The sequence below is a fragment of the Watersipora subatra genome, chromosome 9 (genome assembly GCF_963576615.1).
Source record: "Watersipora subatra chromosome 9, tzWatSuba1.1, whole genome shotgun sequence".
Taxonomy (NCBI): Eukaryota; Metazoa; Bryozoa; class Gymnolaemata; order Cheilostomatida; family Watersiporidae; genus Watersipora; species Watersipora subatra.
The window spans coordinates 51,012,114-51,036,124 of NC_088716.1; the positions used below are offsets into that span (position 1 = coordinate 51,012,114).

A 24,011-nucleotide genomic window follows, 5' to 3' on the forward strand; every position below is an offset into this window, starting at 1 on the left:
TCTTCCGCAATTTAAACATTTGTTCGATGGATGGAGTCACGCATTGAACGCTGTTTGTCAATGACCCGCTTGCCGTCATACTAGATGTGAATACAACTGTTCCCAATGGCAAGCATGTCATTTCTTGTAACTTTTTAAAACACACAAAAACAGTGTTAGCCTATGTAGCACGAGCGACGCAAGTTTGCCAAACATCAACATAGCCTAGGCATGCTTCTTCCCTTTAGCATCCGCATGACATAGATTGTATAGCTACCCCTTGAGAAAGCAAACCCTATCGTAGTCGTAACATACATAAACTAATGTTTAAAATACCCGCTGCGCTCTTCCAACAAAACTTCAAACAGGAGCCTGTGAAGAATCGGAAGGAAGTATCACATGCATTCGACAGATAATCCCGGCCGACTCGTAGGACTCCCGTTGCTTCACCACAGGTTGCCCTTCAGTGACAACTCTTGACTTAGGTGATCTCCAAACCAGGATATCTTGGACTTCACTCGGGCCTAGCCTCTTGGTCGCCTACAGAAACAACCGATATAGCTCTCATCTAAGAAGGATGTTGCAGGCGTGCCTGGTATTCATTTTTTCTAACAACAATTGGAAAGCTGTGCACTAGCTGGCATCATGTGTTGTTGATTGCGTAAGCCATTACAAATTTACTACAACTGTTAGGAAACCTAGTCCAGTTGTAGACAGGCCTGATAGGAAGCTATAACAATTAAGACAGATTTGATATAATTGAGTGAATTATGTTTCGGCAACAAGAAACACTTTTGCCCAAGGAAATCAGTACGTAAATAGCGCTTCACGATTTCCAAAAATCAGCAGACAATTCGATATGGCAAATAGACGATTCGCAATATTATTATTATTATTATTATTATGTAAATGAACTTGTAAATTTTTGTTAATATTTTGTTATAATTTAACTTCGAAGGAAACTGTTTGGTGTTGTTAATAATTAAAAACATTTATTTCATGAATGCCCGTGTGCGTGGAAGGCTGTGGAATAAGCTTTTGGTTCTAGTATCACTCACTCTGAAAATCATAAGGTGTGAGATAAATCGCCATTACACTATTATATCATTTATGCCATTGGTGGTATCTCTTTAAATAGTAGTGGTTTTCAAATCTACCTTAAAACCACCACCGAACAATCAAATCATCATATAGCGATGGTCTGTATATGTAAGAGGATGAAATGAATTGCACCATTCAAGCTCAGCTCGCCGTAGTTGTATTTACTTCAAATGAGATAGAGAGGAATTTTTTCTTGTAAGCAATTTTGGCTGCTAAGAGTAAGGGCACGGGTGAGCTAGAAAAGACGAGTTGACAAGCCTCTAACTTGCCAACGATGACAAATCTATTATATATCAGAGTTCTCCTAAGCCTTGCGGTTGCTTTGACAGGTCATATATCATAATGAAACCTGTTTTTGTATACTTTCAGCTTACAATAACAAACCAAACCTGCCTTTTATAGCATCTCCGATAAGAATAATCAAATATTAATAGGTCAACAGCCATCTCCTCACGCAAGGTTGGTAGCCGAAACCAGTAAACGAAAACTCAGACCTCTCTTGTTAACCATTGACACGAATACAGAGAGTTACCTATCACCCAATTGATATTTAACCTTATAGCCATAAGGTAGGGTGTGTGTGTTTCGTAGCCGGTATTGTACACATTGATTATGCTCTCCTGGCAGTTTAATATCATTGTTATTATTAGCTCCATCATTATTTATTGTCCATTAGCTCCTGCTAGTACGCGTTCAGGCTAGCTGATACACCTCTTCCAAACATGACTTAGCGTATATCAAGCTATACGCAAACAACCGAGTTGCTTAACCCCTAAAGGAGATAGAAATTCAGTTTCATCTTTACAAGAAAGCCATCAACAAAACTGTAAAATGGCGTACGTATAAATAATAACACGAGCGCCTCGGACTTGGTAGATGTAGTTCAAACATCCCTCGCTAGGGCCACCAGCACATTACCCTAGTCAATGCGTAAACAACCATCATATTATTATAACCTCATGACCTCAGAGCAATCAATCATCATTTCAAGCGTTGTCACCAGTCGATGTGACTAAGAGCTCGCTTGACCATCTACCAAATGCCTTTGACTAACATACTCACCTTTACTTAAATACACTAGGATCAAATCTGATAAAACCTTGCACAGTCTGAATTCAGCTTGTTTTAATTCCTTAAACGTTTGTCAACTTGATACGGTTGGTTCTCTATACTCACAGCACTAGTTGATATCAATACAGCAACTTAGATCCTTACAAAGTGTCTCCTTACACCTTTTATGTGGTTAAAAAAGAGCGCATTGAAGTGTTTGAAATAGAGGAGAACAAATGATTTAATGTTGTATCTCTGTGTACAGCATAATTGCACATAATATGGCATAAATGATTGGTGGATAATGTACTTGAGTACTAGATCGCTATCATACTAACCAACGTTGCTGTTGCGCATATATATAACTAACTGCACCTATTAAGGCTACCTGCTAGAATTTATGGTCATTTAACAAAAAGTACAATCCACTAGCAAATGAAACTCTCTGAACATTCAATGCGATACTGCTACATCAACATGCTCAAAGATTCATAACGTGTGACAAGACGATGAGTTAGATAATACCTGTTATCCACCTCAATGTCTTGTGTTCAAAACATGGGTAAAGTGAAAAAATAACACAGTGAGATATGAAATCTTAATATTTTATTGATCCTTTCAAGCCTAATGGTGGTCTAATCAGAGATTACTAAATCCAGCAACATAAAATTTCACATTGATCTGGCAAGCACACGTGGAACACCAGCGTCAAAAAAAGCATAAAAATGAGTGATGGTCGACAGAAGACCACAGAATTTGAATTAAATGAGAACTAGATAACCGCTACTATAATAAGCAACAGCTGATTCCTGCGTCTGTACATAAATCCATCTCCCTCCAGCAACCCCTCAAAGCTAAATTCTTGTTAATGGCAAAATAGTATAATTCGAAATTTTGTAATTATTGTCTGCTATTGTCAGATATAATTTAAGCAGAAATTTCATCAGTTTTATTGATTATATCAAGCCACCATTACGTTTAATCGTCTAGCAGTTACAGCAGTGATTTTTGACTGACTATCTGCAGAATCACGATAGAAGACCACAAATAGCCCAAAGTTATGAATTAAGACATGCTCATAAATGATTGTACCAACTGTCGATGTTCATCATCTTTTTGCTTGGTATTATAAAACATACTAAGGTTTATAATACATAGAATGACAGTTTGATTAGACAAGCATTTAAAATAATACAAATTGAATATATTTCTTGAGTTTGATTGTGCATCGCTAGTGATACATGAATACAAACGGTAGATTCCCGTAACGTGCTAGGCATTGATAACATGAGGACAATTTATGCATGCATAAAAAACTACAGCATTACGTTTGCATATTATTAAGCAACTATGTTTTGTTAATAGTCAATGGACATACCAAAACAGCAAATATAATAGCAACGTCACAACATGAGATGAGATAGGATTGCATACCAACTGAAAGATACTGTTCTGCTAGCTGAAAAGCATTACTCAAAGTTTTTTTAACATAAACTTAAACTGTTAAATTTAACTCAACAGGCTACGAGGCGATTAGCTTCAGCAGCGATGCTCACCTACCTGACCAGTACAAGAACAGCATTTACTCCTATCACAATTAGTTCGTACACTTGTACACAAACGGTAATTTTAAACTTAAGTTTTTCGTCAAAACGTACACAAATAAAAAAAAATCGCAAGTTTACGCATATAATTCTCTAGAGACACTACGCAAACATCGCGATCATGCGGAAGCTCAGTAGGCATTCCTAAAGAATTTCAGCTATGCCAGCCATGTTTGAAGCTGCGAGGTCAAAGACGAATCAGCGTCAGCAAAGTTTACCTATTTACGCAGTAAGCGATAGCAAATAGCTTAAATAAAGTTTGCTTACCAACACGAAGAATTTTGGTTTTCACTGTCAGGCATAAGAAATCCAATTCAAATGCTGAAAACGAAACTGCGATCAAGGTATGCAAGGAATGATCTCAAGTATGCCCGGGAGATTATCATCACCGTTGCGCGTAACGACCTATGCTAGATTCGAACTAGTACATGACGTTTTTTGCGGGCAACGTAGCACCAATATAAGAGTTGTCTTCTTCGCAAGATTAGAAGAGCAACTCTTACGGTATGTTATAAATTATTACATTTTTACATATCGATGAATGACTTTGGTCAAACAACAAATTATCGTACCACACTTTCATATGTATAGAAGACTTTTGTGATTTGAGCATTCTAGTGTCGCACATTGAATTTCTTAAAGTCTGTGAGACGACTTAGTTGTTTCATGGCAGCAATGATATACAGCCCCCATTGGCAGCAATGATATACAGCCCCATGGGGGGCTGTATATCATTGATGGCAGAAAGTCAACTCTCATCAATAATCGGAGTTAGCTCCCTTGTTGGCTCTGAGCTGCATTGATGAGGCTTCAATAGCTGAAACAGTACGCTGTCTGCAGCATAAGCATATATACATATGCATACAGGTTTACCTGTGGTGACTTCACATATGAAGTGCTTAACCTAGAAGAAGAGCTAGAATAAAACAAGTTATTCTAGCTAAAATTTACTTGTGACTAAAATTTATTGCATTACAAAATTGTTTTGTATGCTTTACAATAAAAATAAAAGCACAGCTTTTAAATCTGAGCAAGCCACAGCCATCAGGTATCATCATCATCTTTGGTATATTTGGTATTATTATACAGTAATAATAGAATTATTATTGTAGACTATTAACTGGCATAATATATTCTATTATTGTAGAATTCTGTTATAATTTTACAATAGTAGAATTATTATTGTAGAACTATTATTCTACAACAATAATTGTATTTCGCTTGTTAAAAAGAGAACATAAATTAATTTGACTATTACATGTATTAAAATTCTGATAAAGCAACTAGATTCGTAGAAGTTTTTAGGAAAGTTTTAGAAACAGTTCAAAATCTACAGCGCAAAAATGTATCCAGTATGCAAAGTAACTTTTTGTACAGCGCATCGAGCGAGATTAACAAATAAAGAATTAATATAAGAATAAGAATAACAAACAAGGATTCCAGACTTGCAAATTCATCACATAGTCGTATAGCAGACTTACTAACTCTGAATCTCAGAGTACCGTCTTTCAACTTTTGTAGTGAATATTAGCAACTAAAAATTATACAGATTGCCATAGTAAGTCTGTTTACGGCAGCACTTACATTTGAGCACTGACAACAGATAAGCTAAATATGCACTAATGTTGAGTTCACTGTCTGTGCACTCAATGCCATGTTCTCTTTTATGTATTAACACATAAATTACTGCAAATGGTATGAGGTTGTGATGAAAACACTGCCTTCTTAATTATCCTGTAAAAATATTTTACAGGGTAATTAGGAAAGTACGTGCACAGAATCATGGAAATACACTTCAAGTGGCTAATTTATTAATCGGCCTAGTTTTATGCCTCTAAGAACTTTTTTTAAAGTGATAGGACTTTGTGTTGTGGCACATACTTACACATAGCGGTAATTTAAGATGAAATATTTATATTTTGTTCTCCAGAATTATTTTTAACCTTCAAAAATGTTTTTGAGCTTAACAGCCTATAGACATTATACCCAGTTTTTCAGAACTAACTTACTTTTGTATAAAGAAACTTTCATAAACTCACCCAGAAGACCTCAAAATATAATGTATTGCTGCAAATATTATTTATGTCTATTCAATATGTGTATGTTGAGTGTATGTGTATTTGTGAGCGAATATATAGGTGTGTCTGGGTGTCTGTGTGTGTTTGTGTGTATCTGTGGGTGTCTGTGTGTGTATATCCTTTCTTTTTCTTTTTTATTACAAATGGGCTCTACATTTTTTTGGCTATATCTGGCGCTCGAATAGAAGAGTAGGGAGCCTCCCGTAATAAATCTATTTTTTTGCATATATCTATTTGTACAATCTATTAATCTGAATTTTAGTCTAGTTGTCAAATCAAATGTTTAGTTTTTTTATATTTCATGTATATACGGTGTTTAATCTATTATACTCCATCCCTTACTTAGTTGCTTTGTGTGTATACAATTGTACTCTATTCACTACTAATATCACATGTCAGTTAAGCTCTATTTGCTAGTACTAATGAGGTTGACAGAAATCTTTATTATCATGCTAACTTCAATAAATACTACTATTTACAAACAGTATAGAATATGACAAAATAATTTAGGGTTGTCTTCTCGCTTCTCTTTTCCTTTGCGTATACTCGATGCGCTGGACCAATCATAAGTACTGTTTGGTTTTTGTCCAGTTACACGCAAAAGGGGATCCTCAAGCTGCGTTCTACGTTACATATGAGTATTAGTCCGCTATATTTCTCTAATAACACATAGAATTTGCAGGCTATAAATTACCGGAAGTGATTGTTTGGCGACCACGTGATAACCGCATTGGCGAAGATTTATTTTGCTTTCGTTTTAATACCATTATGGTAACGATGGCAATAAATTCATGGTTATTTAGCATTGCTCACACATTCCTCACTTTTATATTGAGTCTTGGCTCATATTGGACATCATTGGCTTCAAAGTTTCAATATCACAACGCTACAAAAGGATTGGAATGGCTCTCTACCGGCTATTACACTCTTCCTGTGGCTGACGAAATGTTATACTTTTCTGGCATGAAAACACCTCTTCACCTCGGTGTTTTGGTTTTGGAGGATACATACTGTCTTGCTTCTATAGCGTTAGTCATAAGTTTAGGTTACTCAATTGGAACTCGACATTTTAGCGTTTATGCAAGAGGTAAGGGTGAAAACTCGCTAGTAACAACTATCAACTGGATATCATCCTGTCATTCATTAGCTCTGTTTCATTTTAGTATCAGTAAAATTAGTATCTGCATATATTCTATCGAATGTCACTACTCATATCACATGTCATTTAAGCTCTATTTGCTAGTACTAATGAGGTTGACAGAAATCTTTATTATCATGCTAACTTCAATAAATACTCAGCATATATTCTATCGAATATATTGTGCAGACCTTAGTAAAATGGTAAAAATTGAGTAAATAATTAAAAATAACCAATGTATACTCAAAACTGTTTATAAAATTGAGTGATAAAATTCTTTATCACAAATTGCACGCATCACTGAGCTTTATAACCCAAATCGTTTCAGAGAGAGAACTATTGCAGTATGCGTTACATTTAGCAGAGATATTGATTGGCTAGGTAGCTTTTCGGCCACGATTAGTGGTGCTACATTGATCCGAAAAATTGAATTTTCTGGAAATTCATGTGATAATGCTTCTGGAGATCTAGAATTGAAATCACTGATAATTTGGTGCAGCAAGAATATCTGCACGTTTTTCGGCTATCTTCTAAGGTCGCCAGGTCTAAGTCCTTCATCAAGGCCGTAACAGTAGCGTCTCGACCTTTGGCTTTGCGCGTGAACGAGCCGCATTCCTTTTGATTACTTCGAGGTAATTCGTATCCTGCTTATGGTATGGATGCCACTTCTGACAGCCATATTCCATAATTGGTCAAATAAGAGATTTATATGCAATCAGTCTAAGAACTTTCGAGACATGAAAAATCATTCTCTTTAAAATGCTAACATGAGACGTTCTTTCCTAACTTTTGTATCCATATGATATTGCGAAGACAAATCTTGAGAAAGTCATACTCCTAGATATAAAGAATGCCTTTGCTAGTTTAAAATGATTGGTGAATTTTAATCTATGAAATGTTTTTAATATGTGTGCATGTCTATGCCAAATAGGCTTATATATATTTGAAATCTATATGTACATATAGATCTTAATGTTTGTCGTCCGTCTTTCCAGCATTTTAATAGGGATTAAAATCTAGTAATAAAAAGTGCGTTTTTCACTGGAATCGAACTCACAACGATTGCAACCACAAGTTTGTAAACAAACCCATCCAACTACAAAGCTGCGCCATTATCATTTCAATGCTCTTACTATATGCTGTATAGCCTACCCTTTATGCGGTTGCACGGGCAAATTATTAACTAATACGGTGCACCCACGGGTTACAATGCCCGTGTTATAAGATTTTTTCGTCTCACTCTATGAAATGATTGTTTTTTCATCCTCGCCATACTAGAGCTAAAGCGAATTTGTTTTTTACCGTCCAATATCAGCAAAAATTTCTCTCAAAATTAAAATTTGGCAGTTGGTGCACTGATTACGACGATGTAACAAGAATGTCGATATGCTATTTGCCGAAATCCCTCCCACAACCCTTGAAAGAGATATATGTTGCTCGCTATTTCGGTTCAGTGTTATTTATTAATAACGAATTCGCAAACAGAGCAGGGATAAAATTTTAGTTGAAAGTTGAAATTTAATAAAATACATACTAAAACTTCCTTTAAAAGCTGACTTGCAACAGAATTCACATTACAGTTATTTGGTATCAAAAGGTTTACTATGTCTTACTCTGCTGTGTTGTAGGTTCAAAATATGTGGAAATGTGATTACAAGCTCTTAAAAGGTTAAAAATGAACAGTTAATCACAGCCATCACGAAAATGAGACGTAGTTGAACACGATGTGCTTTGGTTTATACTTTCATGCAACTTCATTTGTCGAAATATTTTCACAAATTTGTTAACGCGCTCAATAAAACCATGTCTATTGTCCTTGCGCGTCTATTTCATCATCATAGTAATGCTGTCACTTTGAGCCCTGATATCTCAAAACCTAGCCTAAAAATTCATTTAATATTTTAACCTTAGCTCGAAGGAGCGCATATCATCCTCTAATAAACATGACTAGCCTGTTGGTCCTATGTGATGGTCGAAAAATCCTGCAGAAATTGTTCGCGCCATTTGGCAGGAAGTATGGGTCACATGATCAGATTACGACTTGATGATTAGACAAAGCTGAAACAAAACTAGCGTAGCAAAGTACCGAGCATCTATATTTAATAAGAGCTTTTTGGTAGAGACCGACGTGTTTGTCATAAACGAGTGCTACGAAACCTTATTGTATTGAGTCTTATATTGGCTTTTCATTTCATGTGATAACATCACATGTCAAAACAATAACCACGTTGAGTTAAGTGCGTTGTCGAAATAAAGGTATTCCATACTACGGCGTTTTCGTGATGGCTGCGATTAACTGTTTGTTTTTGAGCTTTTAAGGGCTTGTAATCACATTTCCACATATTTCACACCTACAATTTAGCAGAGTAAAACAGGGTGAATCTTTTGATACCAAATAGTTGCCATGCGGATTTTATTGCAAGTCAACCTTTAAGTATGTGTTTAGTAAGCTAAATTCATTTAAGTTAAATTCAACATTCATGTTATACGTCTGTCTCAAAGATAAGAACTCCCCGCAGTACATACTGTACCTAGTACATTGTAATGCTACGTTTTCTTGCAGATCATAACCACTAAATACACTAAAGTTATTGTAGGTAACTATTCATGTAGTTACTAAGGTTAACATATTGTTTTGTTACTAAATAATTTTTAATATGAACAGTAGGTTAGGTCTATAAAATTTTGATGATTTTTATCAGGAAGTATTTGCATTAGATAATTACGATAGTTTCTATATCTCTCTGTTTTTTATTTTTGCCTTTTCATGCCAACACTGAAACGAATTAAAATGATATAATTCATAAATAAATCATACCAAATAATTTTTCATTGTAATTATAGCAAAACAGACTTTATTTAGCCATTAATTGCTAATTATTTCACATTTACGTTTAAACACCCTTACAGTTTTATTTTATCTTTTAATGTATTTCAACAAAACACTTCTTTCATAATATGAAATTTAAGAGTTACAGTTGTTTGTAAAATGTGAAAACTTTTACAGCCGTTTTATTTTTTCTTTTAATTTATTTGAATTGCACCAAAAACTTTTATCATGGTATGAAGTTTGAAAGTTAGAATGGTAACTGTTGTTATAAATTTTCTGTGCAAAGATGTTTTTATTACTCGGGCAACGCCTGGAATTCAGCTAGTGTTCTGATAAACTATAGGTTGTAAAACTTATTAAAACAAGAAAATGTTTGTGAGGATTACTTGATAACATTGTTATAAAGTGCATTGTTCACAACTTAATCATTTATTTAGCTCATACTGCTGCATTGAGTGGAATAAAAAAAATTAGATTGGGTATTTACGGAGTGTGTGACTCATCCGCCTAACTTTGTATTAAGTTGGAATAAAAAAGACAATATAAAATACCGGATAATGTCAAGATAGTACATTCTAATGTTCAAACTTAAACCCATAAATCTCCTGTAACATATTTTTTAAACTACTATATTATTGTTATTGTTAAAGTTGTGTACCAATACACTTTAATCTTTTGAGTGTATCATTTTGACTATTTGGTTGAGTATACAATACGTCTTTGTTGCTTCAACATATAGGGCTGAGGCAATCAGATTATCTCATGTTAGAAAAGATGATCATGCAATTGCTGAGCAAAAGGTCTCATGGAACGGCAAAAGTGCGTGTCAGACATATTCTTGAACCGAGTAAAGAATTAAATGGAAACACCATTTCAGGTTAGTATACAATGCCCACAAGCTATTGACATTGTTAAATGGCTACCTATATGTGTGCCCTAATTTTTTCTATCAGCTTGCAAGTAAACTGTCCATATCAATTCTGTAATCTTTCAGTAGATGTATTCTAAATTGAGTTATAGTGATTTTACTTTGAAACATTTCTCTTGAAACATTTCTCTTCTGCATTGATTGGCATGGCAGAGTAGGAAGCACGATTATGTGCTGATGTAGTACTTCAGCGCATAATGTTATGAAAGAGAACTCTGATTGTTTGGAAATCTGCAACATACATGTATGTATGCAGCTTGTACCTGACCTGCACCATCGGTCGGTGCCTTTTTCGGATATTAAAAAGTGGCTCATCCCGTTCAAGGGCCACCAGCTGTTAAAACATTTAACAGAAAAATAGTTATTTGTGAAATCAATGTTCACGTAGACAGATCACCCGTAGTACTAGGTGTGTAAGTTGGCCATGCCAGGCCTAAGTATGTAATTTGCCAGTTGAAGATGAACTCGTGCAAAATTTTAGTGGATTCTATCAGAAAGTATCAATTTTTTTTATTCATTTCATAATTGTTTATGATGCTTGAAGTGATCCGACTGCCAGGATGTTTCAAGATTAAAATCGACAAAACCCGATCGCAGTTAAAACGTTCAAATCAAGTAAAAGTGCGATTATGAGAGAAATCGACAGAATAGAGACGCATAACACAATAGCCAATATCAACCATAATAACTAATGACATCATTTTGCACATCTTTTTCTTCTGCTCATTTTAACCGCGATTAAGTTTTGTCGATTTTAATATTGAAATATTCTGGAAGTTAGATCACCTCAAACATCAAAAACATCATATGTGAGGCCAACCACATTGAAGGCAGACTACAAACAGTTCGTAAGCCACATGGCATGTAAGATGGAAACCGTATAGCCCGCATGACAGATACACCACCTATTCAATGAATTGAAATCAATTCTGCCATTAAAATTTAACATGAACCAGTTGCTCATCTAAACAAAATTTTCATGGCTTTTTGTGTGTTTAGACTGCCCAATTCATACAAGCCAAGTTGTTTTTGTAAAATCTGTAGGTAAGAATGTTAGGTTTGCAGGTCCTGAACAAAAAATGACTGAAATGAAAACGGTGTGCAGTCAAGAGGTTTTTTTAGCATGGCAAGTTATAACTTGCTTGGTAAGTTAAGGCCTGTAATGGGAATCGCTAACTCGGCCGACTAAGAAAGGCGTTTGCCCTTGGGATATGCAACTTTGATAAATACTAAATGAAGAATGTTTTGAGAAATACTGCTGGCCAAACTTTTCCAAAATAATATTAACTTTGAATTAAACTGTAACAATCTTTCGTTGTTTTTTTTTCGTCATCAATTCGTCTGCACATGCACTCGTTCGCGGAAACGCTGCCGTATTTGTAGACAAACAATCGTCATTCTCGTTCATTTAGTGTTATTGAATAGTATTTTTTTGTGTTATTTCAAGTTTATATTGGTATTCTCTGGGAAAAAGTGTGTAGCATCGGTATACAAAATTGCGAACAAAGCGTTTTTCACGAAAATTAATTGTAGAAGTTTTTAACATATGATGTAAAGTTTAGGCAAATTTGATGTCTCAGCATTCAAAGTTATTTTCAACATTTGACATCTGAAACTTGTCAAAACCTTTCAGTTAAGAAAGTAAAAGCCTGGTAAAAATTCAAAATGATACATAAAGTAATAAACAACAAGTAAAATAGTTTACTGTACGTTATATCAAACAAAGTTAGCGTATTACCAAAAGTGAACTGCCGTCATTTGTTCAAGTGAAAATGTTTTGATCCAGTCTTCATACCGCTGCTTCCTATCAACCAGCGGGTCAGAAAATGAATGAGAAAGTTCTGTAGGCAATTGTAAAATGAATATCGACCAAAGAACTAAGGTATAGATGGTAGTACCTTCCTGGTTCCTTCATGCTAAATGGTCTCTGCTGTTTCCCTTTGTAAATAGCAGGCTTTACAAACATAGATAAGAGATGTTAATGGTAAGTAGGAAGAATAATGTGGTGATGCTGGGTTGTGCTCTCTCTAGGTCAGATGTTATAACTTTGTTCTTTCTATTTTCTCTTTTTATTTGCTGATTGTAAATGAAAACAATATGCAGTCTGAAAACTTTGCAAATGCCATTTCATTGTTGTTTTTATAGCTGTGGAGACAAGCCCAGCAAATGTGCATATAGTGGATCCTGGGGATGGAAAGAAATTGCTCGCTGAACTGACAAAAGAGGTTGCCTTGCATATAAAAGGAGGAAAGGTAGCACGGGATGATATAACTCCCGCATATATCGACAAGTTGTTGCAAAGTAAGTATTTTCTTTGAGCCAGCCAAAAATGTTTTGTTATATTTACATGCCATGCATGCTGCAATGTTATCATGCCCTTCTATTCGTGACACGGATAATTACTGTAGTTGTACACTGTAGGCAGAGTCCAATGTCCTGATCCGGATATGGTGCTTAAGTTTGGAAGCGTGCCCAGCACTTGTGGTTACCTTCCCTGGCAGATGAGGCTAACAGAAATCATGTAAGTATGAAGAGTATTTCAGGTCCGTACTCAGCCAGTTTTTGTTTCTGACTAACAGCACATAGTATGTCTTTAGCCGCCTTTTATTTTCTGCTGTATTCAGTTCGTTATGTATTCAGTGCGGGTTATCTCATGATAAAGGCCCGTGCACATATGTATATGATGTATACATATGTATATTAATAAGTACACGTATATACAGTATTGTACACTCAGCAATTAAAATGTGTAGTCCTTAGCATGTAACTCCGCCTATGAAAGACAACCTATAATTGACCTTGGCTTTAATCTAAGCCTGAAAAATTATTACTGTATAAATTTATTAAAATTCTTGTGTCACACCTCCTTTAAACTGTTCTCATCATTACCAATGAATTTTTTAACTGTTGCTATGACAGGATGGTGAATATCTCTTCCTGACTTAGGTTTCTGTACGCTGATCTTTATCTTATTGTTCTTATATCTTTTTGTTGATCTTTATTGTTATGAAAGTGAAAGTGAAAGTGTCATGAAAGTGTAAACAGAAACCATCTAACACAGCTACGTCATATTTGAGCCGTTTTGGAAAGAGAATCCAAACTACGGCGGTCTCGTATGGCTGCGATTAACTGTTCGTTTTTTAGCTTTTAAGAGCTTGTAATCACATTCCCACATATTTGGCACCTACAACACAACAGAGTAAGACATGATGAATCTTTTGATATCAAATAACTGTAATGTGAATTTTGTTGCAAGTCAACCTTTAACTAATTCACTAGTTAGGAAACTTTACAAGGGATGAGCTACTAAGATATTTAAAAATAGCCATATGAGTGACATAGAACTATTCTGATTGTAAATGCTCAGCGTTGTGGGTTTGATATTCTCTCACTTGTTCACTATCATTATGGTGTAGCATCGTTATTTTCTTATCCGGATACCAGGTTTTGGTCTTTTGATTGAGATGATGAGTCCAAAAAACTCAAAGCTACCTCATAAACTAAAGATAACCAGCACACACTAAGTTTCTTTTCTCTCATGGAAATGTGTAGTAATGGTTAAGCTGCGGACCAGATGATGATCACTCTAGGAACACAAAATGTTTTTTCTCATGTAAGCATTCCAGTGGCTGACATCGGTGACTGGAATCATTGGCTCATACCTGATGACAACTCTACAGCGGGTAGTGAGGGCAGCAGTAGTAGCTGCTAGCTACATTAGCCATCAATCTTTCTTTGCTTGCGGTGCACAGTACACAAACGTGACAGTGTGGGATGCCACAGATGGCATCTCGCTCTTCCTTTGAATGTTTGTTTTATCCATTCTATCAGCTCCCTTTATTTACTTCTGCAGATCTGTGCCTTCTCTCCACAACTTCAACTTGCAGAAGATGAAGAGGGCTCTAATGGCATTCAGTAAAATTAATCCGAGGTTTGGGAAATGAATCGGGTCTTCTTTATAAACAGTGTGCACGTAAATATGGCACATACGTATTCTACACATCGGCATATCTTAGCATCCATATTTCTATTTTCAGCTGCCGCTTTATTTTTTCCATTTTCTATGTACAACCGCTGTTTGTATAGAGACGCTGCGACGGTCAATTTGTAGTGATTCATGAGAGGCCATACATTATCATTATTGGAAACTATTTCTTCATCTGTGACCTACCTGCAGTATGACAGTGATTCCAGATTTTACATTCTTCTCATAATATTCCGGTAACATATACCTTTGAATGCTCAGCAGCCTGGAATCATAAGTTTTCTCTGTTGAAGCTTGTGGAAGTTAGTTTGATAAATATATAGTAAAGGTCATTCATATTTGTTATCTATGGCTCTTCTTGGTAATCTCATGCAATATACCGTATGCGTCGAAGAACACATTTGTCCTCTCTTTGCTGTAGCATATCATCATGACAATCATTTTAATATTAACCCAGCTTACCCTCACATTTGGTAGGCAGATTTTCAGATATGTGGAATTATCTATTTATTTAGAACAAAATATGCCTCGTTTATCAGTATGCATATTTAGTTAGTTTACCTTTTTTGCTGAGCTGTTGGTATTGTTTTATAATTAGAATGTAATTTGAAATTGTCTAAATTGTATCAGTTCTGGGAGTTCATATTACTCGTCATAATATCAATGAGTCCTGGATGACTCACCGTAGTACTAATAACTCTTACATAACTCATACGTGTGCCAACAACTCCCGTGTAACACTCTAGTACCAGTAACTGTTGTGTAAGTAATCACTAGCATTAATAACTCATTTGTAACATGTCCTTGTACCAATCAACTACATGTAGGTCATCTTCATCCAAACTACAATTATAAGGCATTTATTTTCATCATTATTCATTATTACTGTATAACTTTGTTTCATCCATCAGAGTGTGGGATATTCATTACCATAGGCAGAGGTAGTACATGTAATCAAATGAAAACTACCAATTGGCTGCCAAAGGTATTTTCAGCCCTATTTTCATAGACCTATTATTATACTCAAATATTAAGTATAGTTACTTATAGTTAATCGGTCTATGGCCCTGATGTTGTTCTTCTTCGGAAATGCTTCACAATTGGCCTTGGAAGTACAATGAAGTTAATTCACTGCATTATAATTTTACTGCCCTCTATACCTTAGAAGCAGGTGAATTTTTTAAACTTCCTCAGTTCCCAGCAACTGCTCCATACATAGGATATTTTGGATAAAAAAACACTAGCTGTGTTTTTTTATTCAAACAGACTCAATGGCAAATGAGGTTTAGAAATGCTAAAGAATTTTTCCATTACCTTATTTCAACCGTTGATTTTAGCCTTGAGAATCACAATTTTCATTAGTCATCTCTATCTAATTAGGAGTTGCCCTCTCAGTGATAAGTGATAGCACATGTCAATATTAAGTGTATAAAATATTCAGCTGTGAGAAAGGTAGTAATCATAGATATAGTAAACCCTAGATATGCGAATAATCAAAATAAGTGAGGCCTATAAATAGCATGACACACCGTCATGGTGATGTGCAAAGCGAATCAGCTGATCTATTAACTCCTATTGACTTAGCACTAAAAACTGCTCAATTTTCCATAGTTTGTGCATCTGAGACTGCATATGTTATTGAAAATATATAAAACTTATATAATGACTTCGGATGAGAAAGGCAAGAATTTACACACATGGCATAGGATTATACCAATGATTTAGAAGCTTCTATATCATTGTTAATACAAAGAGTGACCAAATAGAAATTAAACTAATAACAAACTAATGAATCAAATGAGATTTAGAAGCAGTTAAACTGGAACACAGTATTAAACGCCCATTAGACATGACTGAAAATAACTAGACGAGATAGTTTTTGTGTGAGGTTGGTTGAACTAGATTTCTGCTTTGAAGCGGCATAGCGCATTCTGATTTTAATATAGGGATTTACTATAGTTTTGAGTAGATTGTTGGCATGCACTGTGCATGTAATACTTTGATTGAGGTTATGTAATAAGACATATGTTATTGTCTATGATGTTACTTGTTTTACAACTCTGTGTGATACCATAGCTCTCCATGTGTGAGCGTAAGCACTTTTCTGCAGCAATACATATTCGGCCTATCAATTTGGTCACCAATCCTCCTCTGTTTTTAACTGAGATTAGGGTTATGTCATCATTACTTCTACTTCCCACTACTTCTACTACTTCTACATCGGTCAAGAACTTGATACAGTCATCGCATTTAAGTTATAAAAAATTCCTCATCACCGAACTCCTCATCTTCACTTTCCTCAGCTTTTGTCTCTTCTTCTTTCTAGCCAGAGAATGTAGTAGGACTTGGCCAGTTTTTCAGCCCTGCTCACATCCAGATCAATACAGTTAGCCTTGGGACAGATAGCTTATGATATTGTTGAGAACTTCTTGTTTTGAGTTGAAGTTCTGTCTTGTTATGGGCAATTCAGGATATACCTGGGGTGTTGTAGTCTCCTCTGATGACATTTCACTAAGATTTTGGTCTTATTGTTACGTTTATGACTTAAAAACTAGTATGACAAGCATGCTTTCACTGCTAAACTCATTGCTCAATAAGAAGGCCCTGATGCTGTGATGCACATCATTGCGACGTAACGTAGTGAAAACAACAGCCAATTATGTGTGTCACTTTTGCTCCATTGTAATGATAGCTATTTGCCAATCTAGGGTTTACTATATCTATGGTAGTGATATTTGACTACACTTGTTAGTCTAATTTAAATAAATTTGTTTGTTCAAATACTTATAACTTATAAAGACTGTTATAACAGAATAGTTCAAGCAATTTTTAAGCATTCAGATCAACACATTATCAGTTCATATGTAGTTTAAGCAAATGTGTACATGAATTGATGTTGTACATACATATGTGTAATTTGTGAAAATTTAATGCAAAGAATGCATAACGGTGATGCGTATGGAGCCAAAAAACAATTCAGTCGCCTCGTTCCGTAAAAATGCATAATCGTGTAGGTTCCCAGGCAGTGGCAACTTTGCAATTATACACAGTAGACGCTCCTATAATGTATACCTCTTATAATGTAAATTCCAGATAACGTAAAGAATTTATGTAAAGTTTTTGCTTCGCACTACGTAAAAATTTCCATATAACGTAAAGTTCTCAAATTCGATTTGAATGTTAATCCATCTCACTGCACTTGCGAGAAAGAAAAGGCGACGTGCGTATAGCGTTATATCTATTATACAAATTCCAAGACTTTTTAGTTCGTTGTGATAGTTCGTCAGATGCGTCGACAAAACAGAATAGGTAGCTACGCAATGGTTCAAAAATACTTTAAGGCGAAAAGGCAATCGATTGGTGCAGGTGTTACAGTGTCGATCCATCAATTTGAATGTCACGGGTTGAAATATCGTCGGAGATTATCTTTTATTCTAACCTTGACCTCCTAAATACAGATCGATGACAAACAGGTAGTACCGCTTTTTTATAGTAAACATATTTTGTTGTTTTGCTTTATTGTAGACACGCAAAATATTTATTATTAGATTTACTTTGCACAATAGACTTTCCTGTTTAGAAAAAATAAGCAAATCGTTGTAAATGAACGTCGAAGATGTGTCCATCAAATTATTGTAAAATTATCGGTATCATGGTCAAATATCCTGTGAGGTTTATCAGAAAAAGGAAAAAAGTTGTCGATGCAAGCCAATAATACTGCAGTTACGTTACAGCCAACAAATTAAAACAGTTAGTAGGTTTTTCTTTTTTGTATAGCCATATAGGTGAGTTTGGAAATATCTTGAAACGGATTAGGCGATTTACATGTATTTTAATGTTCTTATTACGTACAGTCCCTATAACGTAAACGTTCCTGGAATGGATTATTTACGTTGTAGGAGCAGTGCCTTCTGCATTAATTTTTATATAGGCCCAAAACGTTTAGTTTTGCCACACGTATGTGTATTTTTGTTGATATCATCCAATACAGAGAGCTTATGTAAAGTCACAGGTTTTGTCATATATTTTGTTATTGTTGGTGGCTGTTGAGTAAATCCAAGTTGAAAACAACTGCGATGCGCTTACACTCAGCTTGGGGTAACCATAATATCCAGATAATTAATATCCAGATAATAGCTTCAGCAACTCTCTAAGCAGCCGTGACTAGTGGTCTAGACCATCAGACCTCCCAACAACGGGTTGGGGGTTCAATTCCTAACAAAGGCAATTGGTGGTGACAGGAATAACACCCAACACTAAATTGTTCTCAGCAACTAGGCATGCCTTCGTTGTCGAGGTCTCCTTGCCACTAGACCAGTGGTTCCCAACTGGTGGTCCATGGACCCCTAGGGGTCCACAGAAGGTTTTGAGGGGGTCCACAGGCTGTGCCAGTATTGGTTTTTCTAGCTAGATATTTACAGCTATTTCTGTCATAGTGGTTGGATCAATGATATAAAACCCTAAAAGGATAGACGACGGCTATCATATGGGCGGGGTTTAATGATCGAAGTCTGTTGGGATTCTGCTCGCTTGGGTTTCCGGGCTAATGCAATTCCCGCGGGGTGGTCGCGTTGTCTTGTTAGGTTTTTTGGTCTAGACTTTTATTACCTATGTCAATCGCTGGATAGTACCTGATTTCCGGTTAGTAGTACAAAACAACACAACCTCTAACCAGCAAACACGTAATTCTCTCGTTCCCTCTTCAATTTAAGCGATGTTCTAAGATCTATGAAAAAAAACATTTCAACTTATTTATTTTTACCAATTTTTATATTGGTAGGGGTCTTAGTATATGCTTAAATTTGAATATAATTTACCCAAAATCAGCCAAACAACGGCCATTTTTCCCTAGTGTTTGATTAATATTTTTCCACCTATAATATGAAATGGCAAAATCTTTTGTCGTTTTCATATTGTTTGACCTGGCCAATAAGATGGGACAGCAGCAAAGCTGTGCAGTTTAGTTTTCATACTCAAAATCTAAGTGTAAAACCAAATTTGGGTCATGTCACAATGGCGACTATTAATATCATGAATGCTTGTTAATGGCAGCTGACTGATCATAATTGTGACAATATTTGGCAACTATATTTATTTGACAACAAAATGAAACCAGCAGATCGGTAAAATAACCAAAGATGTTTATGAAGATAAAGCCATTGAAGAATTTTGGCCTTCCATGATTCATCCACAGACAGCCAAACACACCCTTTGAACTCTGCTTCCATTTGTGTCTACATACTTATGCGAGTCCGCTTTCTCCTCCATGGTTGTTCTCAAATCGAAACAACAAAACCGACTAGGACTTGAAAATGACATCCGATGCGCTTTGTCCACCATTTCCCCAAAGATTGAGAATTTGGTGAAAAACAAAAAGTATAATCTATCTCACTAACAAACTGAAAATTAACAGTCAAAACAATTTAGTATAGCATTGCTTTATGTAACTAAATAAATAGAAACATGTCAAATCTATTGACTTATATTATTCTAATTTATAATGTACGCCAATTTAAAATGCATTGTTATAAACACCATATATTATGATGTTTATAAAGAGGTCCATGACTTTTAGATAAAGAGCTCAGGGGGTCCATGGCTTCAAGGTAGTTGGGAACCACTGCACTAGACTCAGACACGTCCAGCCTACAGAGCCATTGTTTGTGCAACGTTGCTCTTAAAAAACAAACACTAAGCCTCTACTTGCAGTGTTCTGCAAGCGGAGACCGTGTGTGTTTATCGACTCATACTCGATAATCGACAGACTGCTCACACAAAATAGTTCGATCGCATGATTTAGCAACAGCAAAACAACTAGCCAATCATATTTTCTATTTCCTTTGATTATTCTTCTATCCTCTGGACTATTCGTGTTTGTTTCAACTTGATTATTGGCTCACACATCTTATCTTTATATTTCTCCACATTGCACAGAATGTTTGCATACTTGTTTTATAAACTTCATAAACATTTAGCGAGTATAAGACATATTTACAAAAGTATTATGAAGAAATATATTAACGTGTGATATAGTAATAATTAAAGATACATGCAGAGAGATATAAGGTTACTGAGAGCAGTAAGTTTTGAGCAGTAGTTTTTAAGCTTGACTAGTGTTGATAGTATCATAAATAAGGTGATTGTGGGGCGTATTAGATACATTCCTTAAAAGTATGGTTTCTTTGGAAGTCACAGATCTACCTATCGAGCTAAGGGGTGATTTAGGAGACGCGCTGTTGCTGCTTTCTTCCGATGATAGATCTCCGTTTGCAGGGAGGCTGTCCATGCATGGCTTCATGCTACATTGTTTGCTAGCCTCATAGCGTTGCCTCTTTTTGGCTATCACTCTATAGCGACAAGCGATTAAGATGCCCATAACCAGCAAGAGCAGAGAGAACCCGCACAACGCTAGTCCAACTATTTCTGCTGGCATAAGCTTAACTTTTTTCTTGGAGTTAATGTAAAGTGTTTCGCTTTCTTTACTGTCTGTATTTATTTCTCCAAAGTTGGGAGATTCACTTTCTTCTCGTCTCTTACATTCGTCTACCTCTCCATCAACTGCAACAGACCCAACACAGAAATGCATCTTTTGCGAGCAAGTATAATGAAGTTTCCACTCGATGCTCTATAACGCCGTTGAATAGCTTATATTGCCTAGAAGATTGTGAAAGTAAACATGTTTTTTCATGTTTTCATTTTAATATGTTTATCTCAGCGCAAGCCTTCATAAAACATCAGAACTAGTACCAATTAGATAAGGTGAGAGTCATATGCAGAGTATCGCAACTCCTAGCTTCTATAAATATATAATACAGCTAACATTTTATTGTGATCATTATTACTTGGCTAGTTCTAGATTGCTAGTTTACATTGGCCGAAATTTTTAAAATAGCCTGACAAAAACTTTGAACGCATGAATGGCTATGCCAAACAGATGACTTGACACTCGTTGCAATTTGTCAAAGTTATTCTTAAAATATCTAGTTTATAGACAAATCAGTTAACAAGTAACTATAGTTTGTTGACAACTTTTAATTACAATTTACTAAGCAAGGATTTTAATGTAAAACAGTAATTGATGGCGAATGTAATATTTTTACTGAAAAGCAGTTTCACACAAGCGTTTGATGGTAGCGGATATGATACTAGCATTTGACTCCAATCACAGTTATTTAGTAGTAGAAAATCAGCTCTATGCAAACAGACCAGCTTGTATGTAATGTTTTAGAACTTTTGCTATCATAGATATGCATAACTATTTTCTCAGAGCTTTCATTTGTCCTCTTTTTGTTTAAACAATACTTATATCACTCCTCAAGCTTGCTTTTTACATATTTTATGCTTTCAGCTCCAACATTATTATACTAGTTAGACTATTCATTAGTTTTTTAGTTAGGCTTTAATTTTTTGTTGTTCTTTTTTGCTGTTCTTTCTTTTGTAAACTGCTTTTTAGTTAGTTTACTTGCTGTGGTACCTTGTGTAAAACATATTGTAAAATATGACTATTGATTACCACAATAAAAACTGCTCATATGTATAACTGGCAGCATTCCTGAACTCTTACTCTAGAATGATGACAGTTAAGATAAAATCCCGATAGAAGTCTTATCAAGGAAATTACTAATACTCACCTCCTACGGAAGCAATAGAGCTATTAATAGCGCTGCTGTCTATAATAAGGTGATGGCTGATATATTTGGCAGCGCTTCTAACTCTCAGAAAACACATCCTATCTGACACACAGCTTTGTGGCGTCAGCTTGAATTGCAGCATCGTCCTGAAACCAAAGAGAAATTTGTTGCAGCTTTTATAAATAAGAGCAGGCAACCTACGGCTATAAAAACATTTTGAAGTGGCAATTCTTAACATCTAACCTTTGTCTATGACCAATATTAAGTTGATCTTCTAAAAGGTGGATTTTTCTGAAACATAAAACTGATATTTGTTAGTTGGCCTAAAATTTCACTAGATCCGACTTTTGTATTAGCTTCTTGACTTCAGATTCGATGGGTTGATAAAGTAATAACTTTATCAACAGGTTTATAACTGAGCGATGGAATATACATAATATTGCACCACTCAACTGAACTGTCCTTCAGAATTACTCTTCCCGTTGTTATTGTTATAAATCATATATATGACAAAATGACTAACAACTATTTATTAGAAATCAGATTACTTTTGTATGTCAAAATAATACGACAGATAACTTGTGACACAGTCTTTCATGAAACACTCTGCTTCTTTACTAATCCATCAAGGTTCTGGATCAGTCATACATTTCAGTCAGGTTAGCTACAGGACGGCTGAACCAGAGTTTACAAAGTAAGTAACCGAAGCTGAGGCTCGCAATCAATCCATACATATAAGTCCAAAACAAAGGCTAATGTAGTTTCAGATGTTTTTTATTTTATGACAACGCAATTTCACTTGTTGAATTTTTCAATCTACAATGTATATTGAATTAATCAGTTGCAAAAAAAATAAAGTAATTATTGCACTCGGCAATAATAAGTTTTCCAACCAAATGTGAGTTTAGGTTGCTTCAGTTCACTACACCGTTTCTCCTAAAGGCTGGATCACACTATATCGCCGTATTTCGGCGTTGATGCCACAATACTTTGGCAATTGTCAATGATAACCATGTTCACTTTATCACAAACCCATCCGCGTTTCCATCAGGAAATACTCCGTGACATTTATCTTTTTAAATTATCGCGAAAAAGCCTCTTTGTCTTTGCATGCGGGAATCAAAAACTAGTCCCGCAGCGGCTGGCATAAGCGGATATGAATAGATTACGCTATCCACGGCCGTGAATTACCATCGCCGCAATGGTTCACATTTGAAACTCGGTCGTCGATGCTCGGCGAAGCATCGGTAAAGTTTGACAGCTGCAAACTTTCCCGACGTGTCCGCGATGCTTCGTTGATGACATCAATTCACGGCTTACATAATCGACGGCCAACGCCGAAATGACATCGCCGAGATACGGCGATATAGTGTGAACCAGCCTTCATAGAAACCTTTGGCATTAGAAACTTCTGTTTGGGTACTCTTTTATTACTCACTCTATCGCTGGGCACCCAAGCGAGCAAGTTTGCACTTACATTACAGGATGTTGTTATTTGGGTACAATTATTATTAGCCGTAAGATTAAGACTCAGTTAGCTATAGTCTCTTTGTGTTAAACGGATGTAGATGTCTAATGGTACATTTGTGCCAACTAATGCTAGTATAAAAATACAAATGCCAGTTTTTAAACGAAACCGTTGCATGACAGAGACATTACATTTTGATATGTTATTAAAAAATTGCCT

General features: G+C 35.6%; 3 protein-coding genes across 3 annotated transcripts in view; 1 reads left to right on the plus strand and 2 right to left on the minus strand.

Annotated features, from left to right (window-relative positions):
- LOC137404706 (transcriptional enhancer factor TEF-1-like) overlaps positions 1-4,132 on the minus strand; it is a 67,767-nt gene extending 63,635 nt beyond the window's left edge. Inside the window, exons 1-2 of the mRNA XM_068090940.1 lie at positions 4,002-4,132; positions 316-519 (exon numbers count right to left, since the gene is read on the minus strand). The gene's annotated coding sequence lies outside the window, so the exon portion shown is untranslated. The remainder of the gene's footprint in view (positions 1-315; positions 520-4,001) is intronic.
- Positions 4,133-6,540: 2,408 nt separating this feature from the next.
- Positions 6,541-15,091, plus strand: LOC137404301 (dehydrodolichyl diphosphate synthase complex subunit nus1-like). The gene is made up of 5 exons (XM_068090490.1): positions 6,541-6,899; positions 10,520-10,657; positions 12,854-13,009; positions 13,130-13,229; positions 14,562-15,091. The coding sequence occupies exons 1-5, from the start codon at positions 6,581-6,583 to the stop codon at positions 14,650-14,652; spliced, it is 804 nt and encodes a 267-aa protein (XP_067946591.1). The 5' UTR covers positions 6,541-6,580; the 3' UTR covers positions 14,653-15,091.
- Positions 15,092-20,315: 5,224 nt separating this feature from the next.
- The window catches only part of LOC137403960 (neurogenic locus notch homolog protein 1-like), a 38,187-nt gene continuing 34,491 nt past the window's right edge, over positions 20,316-24,011 (minus strand). The window contains exons 7-8 of the mRNA XM_068090097.1: positions 22,325-22,470; positions 20,316-21,251 (exon numbers count right to left, since the gene is read on the minus strand). Coding sequence (XP_067946198.1) covers positions 20,794-21,251; positions 22,325-22,470 — 604 coding nt within the window. The 3' untranslated portion in view covers positions 20,316-20,793. The remainder of the gene's footprint in view (positions 21,252-22,324; positions 22,471-24,011) is intronic.